The sequence below is a fragment of the Calidris pugnax genome, unplaced genomic scaffold, assembly GCF_001431845.1.
Source record: "Calidris pugnax isolate Ruff unplaced genomic scaffold, ASM143184v1 scaffold4, whole genome shotgun sequence".
Lineage (NCBI taxonomy): Eukaryota > Metazoa > Chordata > Aves > Charadriiformes > Scolopacidae > Calidris > Calidris pugnax.
Genome location: NW_015090781.1, coordinates 422139 through 428138, shown reverse-complemented (window position 1 = coordinate 428138; position 6000 = coordinate 422139). Strand labels below are relative to the sequence as shown.

General features: G+C 34.8%; 1 protein-coding gene across 1 annotated transcript in view; it reads right to left on the bottom strand.

The window, feature by feature from the left end:
- Positions 1 to 3110: 3110 nt before the first annotated feature.
- DNTT (DNA nucleotidylexotransferase) overlaps positions 3111 to 6000 on the bottom strand; it is a 104713-nt gene continuing 101823 nt past the window's right edge. The window contains exon 13 of the mRNA XM_014957363.1: positions 3111 to 4323. Coding sequence (XP_014812849.1) covers positions 4237 to 4323 — 87 coding nt within the window. The 3' untranslated portion in view covers positions 3111 to 4236. The remainder of the gene's footprint in view (positions 4324 to 6000) is intronic.

Here is a 6000-nt window from a genome sequence, read left to right as displayed (position 1 = left end):
CTATTTTAGCTTATAAGCGCTGAGGTAAGCTTTTTATTATTTACTCTGATTTCCCCCGTGTTGCAACCACCAATTTCTGGAATATAGTCTACACTTCCCCTGGCTGAGAAATCACCTAGTCTTAAAAAATAGAGAGTTTTTTGCTATTTTCTATTATATCTTAATGCGGAGCATCCTGAAGAGAAAAAGACACTGAGGCTGACAGAAAATTTAGGATATAGTGTTTGTATCTAGCAACAAATACATGAAATAATGCTACTCCTGCTAGAAAGGCTTTCTTTATTTAATAAAAATGCTTCTGAGTTGGATCCATATAGATGTTTTTCCCTTAAAAGTTCAAAAATAAAGGCAAATTAATTGGGAGGCCTTGCCATTTCAAAAAAATGCCTTTAAATTAACATGTTGTTTTTAGAGAAAATGCAAGACAAAAGGCAACATACCATGAAGTAGTATTTTTTGCCACACGGTCACAAGGGAACTAGAATCAAAAGCCTGCCACAATATTTATTTTTTTTTAAAAATAGCTTGTTTTTTAAATAAGAGTCTTCACTAACTAAAACTTAGCAAACTAGGAGCGTTTGTACACACATGGTCTCTCCCCTGCAGTCAGTCACCAGCTGCAGTTATGATTGGTCGTGATCAATGTTTAAAATGTTTTAAATGATAAAACATTTACGTCAGGCACTTGGTATTCGGAGATATGTAGTTCAGTAGCCCCCATAGTGCTAGTCATATGGATTGTCTGTATTTCCAGTAGTATTCAAGAACACTATTTGTTTAGAGGCACTAGGCAAAAAATAGTGTTAGATTTTATGGGAGAATTCATTAAGTATACTTTAAAATTAAGTACTCTGAAGGCGGTTGAAGAGAATTCGTGGAGGAATGCCTTTCCTCTTTATGAGTTGACATCGTATGATTGTGATACTGAAACAGAGAATATTTGGCTTCAGCAAAGCACTTTAAGCCTGGGTGGCACAAAGTACATTTTCACTGTATTGCACACAAACTTCAAAGAAGGAATTGACCATGCAAACTGAAGGAAACAAAGACCAGGGATAAGACAGGGCACAAAGAGAGATTGATCGATACTATTTGTGAGGTTTTTGTTTTTAATGTTCAGCACTTACACTGCCATATATTTGGCTTAGTAGAGGTAGAGGCTTATAAAACCAATGATCCTTCTCTTCTTAATACTTTCCAAATTGCCTTGGTGTAGAAGCAGGGGAGGAGAGACGGACATTTTGAAAATCAGCCTCCAGGGACTTTACAACTGAATTAGTTTGATATTATTTGTTTCTAATGAAAAAGTTACCAATAACTTATCACTTTATTTTCCTCTAGGTGCTTGAAAAGTAAAGTCTATTAATCATTCTAGGAATATAGGAGATACTACATGCACTGATCTGAGCTTTCCTCTTCCCTTCTTCCTATTATAAACATGTCTATTCTTTTTACAAGCATTTTGCCCCTTTTCAGGCCCTCAGGGCTCAGCTGTACTTCCTAAGGTCAGAAGCTTCATTACCATTGACTCCAACAGTTCCTCCAAACTGCAGGGAGTTTCTAGTATTCTCATGGATCTAGATATGCTCAACTAACAGAGGTTTTCTTTTCTTTAACCTGTTACATTGGAGTTATCTCTTATGACTTTTATCTTTTTTAATTAAGATCTCAGTTGACTAGCACCATCAAGAACTGAAATCATTACAGTGTTGTTACGGACTGTTCAGAACTGATTGATATATTTAATTGATGCAAGAAGAATTATGTTATGATTCAGAGTTTGTTTATTAAAAACTTTAATAGTTTTTAATAGTTTATACTATTCTGGCTCTGAGGGAGCTGACAGAATTTGTGTTTGGTACCTTCTGCCCCACAGGTGGTATAATTATAAGTGATGCATAGGCAGGCAAGACAGGAGTTATGAATTTCAAATATTTCTTTATGTGGAAAGCAGAATGTTTCATATTTCCTCCATGGCTTGCAGTAGGCAGAAACAGCACAACCAAAATGACTAATTTCTGATAAATGTTGGCCAAGTAGTAAGTATATTTAGATAAGGCACTGTTGTCTTCCACTAGGACTGAAAATCAACATTGCTACTTAAGTGTCAGCACCCTGATGCAAACAACATCATACATCAGCACAATGAAGCAATGCCAGTGCTTTCTAGTTAGAGCCATTTAGAAAGTAGCATTATATTTTTCAGCTCAGTTAGCAAAAGTGCATTTAAAAAGGACAGTTTTATTGGCACAGGCAAGAATAACACTCTATGCTGTTATCACATTTTTCTATGTCTCTGACTGACCTTTTAGAATAGTTTGAAATGTAGTGCTATTAAAAATGTTGAAAGGAATAAGTAAAATGGATAAAAAACAGCATATGTTTTCCTAGTATCAAAACTGTCATGTCATCTAAATCTGTAAAAAAGTTTGCCTATATTTCTACTAATGGCATCAAACTAGGTTTAAATTACAGAATTTAAATTGCTTATACCATAAAATTAGGATTATCACCAATTATATAATGAATTCATAGCATAGCATCCATTTCTTGCAGTAAGTCTGATAAAGCCATTCCTGCTTAGCTATTCTTTCAGGTTGTTTGCTAAAGCTTAGGAAGTGTCCCCGCTACCTGTGAGCCAGATGGGTGTGTATGTTGAATGGGGTCATTGTAGCAAAACCTGATCCTTCCTTCAGAAATAGGCTTCATTTGCTTACAGTTATTTTTGGGCCTGATCCCCTAACCCTTTACCTTAGTGAATAAATGCATAAAACTGAATGAGAATATTTGTCATTAATAGAATAGAGGAGATAGAAAGTGAGATTCATAAGCTGTATCCTAAAAGAGATGGGCAACAAATAATTATAATTTAAAGTGAACTCATATTTTCAAAGTAGTTTTATCGTACTGAGTCTATCTACAATAATGAATGAATACATGCCACAAAAATACAGTTACTAACTCTTTTAACAATCAGAAAGATGTGATTGCACATAAAACAGCCTTAACAAGAAAAGAAGTTCAGACTTTTAAGAAAGAAAATAATTTGACAAGTCTTGGTGTTCTTAACCACCTTTATTCTACAAATGATAAATAAATGGTCTGTATTAACTTCATGTACTAAAGCACTGAATGCCCTTGTTCATTAAAGGATAAATGTGTTACAAATTGCTCATTATCATTACAGTGAAAAGATCTACCTGGAAATTTTCTGAAACCAAAATATCTCATAGGGTTACTTTTATCATAAAGTCTCTTACACCTAAGATTAATTTTTGACCTAAAAAAGGAATATCATTTTAGAGAAGCCAACAGGCAAACAGCTCAGATAAGACTTCCAATCAATGCAAGTATATCTTCTAATAAATAAATTTCCAGCTATCTAAATTGAGTACAGACAATTAAAAGATCTCATCCCAGAGCAGCCACCAGCCTGACAGTTAAAGCCGTTGTTTTCATGCAGGTTATAATACAAATTCCTGATTGAGGACCATCACATCACCACTTGAATCTTCTTTAGTCCGAATCAGTACTCTCAATTTATAGTATATTTTCCTCACAATTGAAGATTTCTACTGAGTTATTCCACTTTCACTTTCCAAAATCCCTCCCTGTGAAATTTCGTAACTCTCACTGAATTCTCAAATTGTTTATGGTTTTTGTAACATGGTGTCCCACTTGGAAAGATATTACAGATTAAGCCTCAAATTGATGTGACTGCCAGACTAATTACTGTCTAGGTCATTAAGTCCTAGATACATAAGCAGTTTTATATAGAGATTCAGCAAAATAGTTAAGAAATTCAGTTAAAGATAAGCATGTATTTTAGTAATTTTTGGACTCAGCTCAAATATTTTATATTATTTATGCACTGTCCTAGCTGGCAGTATTTTAATAAACAAGTATTCACAGAGATGTTAAGTTCCTGTCACACGCAAAAATCTCACCAGTTTCATGTTTTCCCCCAAAACAAGCTCAATCTTGTCACTCCAAGGTACAAAACTTCAAAGACTAAACCAGAAAAGAATTCAAAAGAACCTAAACTCTTCTTTTCTAGGAACATCAGCATGTGTGATGGCTTCTAACTAATACATCTTAAAAAATTTTAGTTTTCATAGAGACAGATTTTTTACATATTCTAAATATATCTAGATATATCCAAATATCTGATCTAAATCAGACTGCAAGATTGGCAGAAAATCATTGCTATCAATTGATGTACAGCAGCAAATCGTTTTAAGCATTCCTTTCCCATGGTTCGACATAATCCAAGCCAAGATGTGCAAAGATTTCTTCCTCACTTCCAGCTTTAAGAAAGATCCTCTGTGAAGGAATTAAACAAAAAAGGAAGTCAATAGGGCTGTTAGATGGAAATTTCAATTGATGTTTTCCTGCTTAAAAGAAGTTAATTTTTGACAGTTCTACCCATTGTATCCTCTACAGAATAAAGTATTCATCAGTGTGCTGACCTTGAAATGTGAAAGCAAGTTAAAAAATAATTCTAATACTGCTTGATGCTTTCAGTTTTAATGACTAGTTTACAACTATTTGATTTGATTTACATTTTTAAAACTTTCTGAGTTTTCAAGAGCTCAAATGAAACTTACATTTCCCTTTCATGATGTTGAATATCTTTGCTTTCTTAATAAAATCATCGATGTTTTTTGATTTAATATAGTAATGTTCTCTATAAATGCATTAAAACTGATTCAGTGGTTACAGTAGTTTTATTTTGCCAAGTATGAAAAGCATCAGTGCTTTCCAAATTTCTAGTACTTACCAAAGGCTTATCTGAAAAGACAGTATTCCATCTGGAAAAGCAAGCTGAAAAATCAACAACTGCAAATTTTTTTTTACACAGACACTGCTAATTAATGTTTTACTCTAAAAATAATTTTTGTTTTTTCATATCTCCACTTCTGGTAATTCAACATAGTATTCTTGCACAGGAAGCACGCACAAGCCAACTCCCCCAAGATGAATGATATGAATGTAATACATAGCCTTATGCTTTCCTTTCCTCACTGAAATACAATATTAATTTAAAAAGCTACTAAGGTAGATGAATATTAAAACAGTGGAACCTAACAGTTTAGAGCAGTTTGGAAGCAAGAAAGAACTCATTTCTATTGAAAAAGAATACTTTATTTCAGCAATTCCTGAATCATTTGAAATTAAGTCTGAATTGGTGTTCAGCTCTGAACAATGTCAGACTCCAGTGTCATAAAAACTTCAAGGTTAAGATTTCATAATCTTCTTGATTTACTTTCCACTGTGAAAGAGGAGACGCTGTTTAAAGAATTACCCACTGATGAATTCCACTTAGTCAGGAAAATATCTGACTACCATAAAGTTTAGGAACGTTTGTATCAGCACTTCTGCTTTCTCAGCTGCCAAACACCGCCTCCAGGATGATTATACTGTCCAACATACTCATGGGAATGGGTCAGGAATAGGAGTCAATAAATAGATCAGAGCAGGCCCATGTTATAGTGGAACAAGTTCTGGCACCAGACATTCACAATTTTTCCTTCTTTTTCCTCTGTGTTCTCTCCTTACTCCTCTCCTTCAGTCCCTGATCTGGATGTTGCTTCCCTGACTCTTACTCCCATTGAGATCACATAACTCAAGGGAATTAGAAAGCAGCAGGCAGATTACTGGAACAGGTGGATCCTGCTTCTGGTTACTGACACTTCACACTTTCTCCTTTCAACCTCCCTTTTATTTATCAGCCACCAGAAAAAAGATCAACACTGGTAGGAAAGACTTGGGGGTGCAGCCTGGCCAAGCTGTATGGCACCAGAGCATGTGAAAGCTACATAATGCTGTCTAAACTGTTGCATGTCTGGAAGGAAAGCAGAAAGAACAATGACCCAGAAATAATAAGCAAAACCACTGAGCTCAAGCTGCCCCTGAAATATGCTTGTCCATCATCAGTAAAATTCACACCACCACTTGGTACCCACTGGCTTACTGATATTCTCCATCAGTCCTATTCTT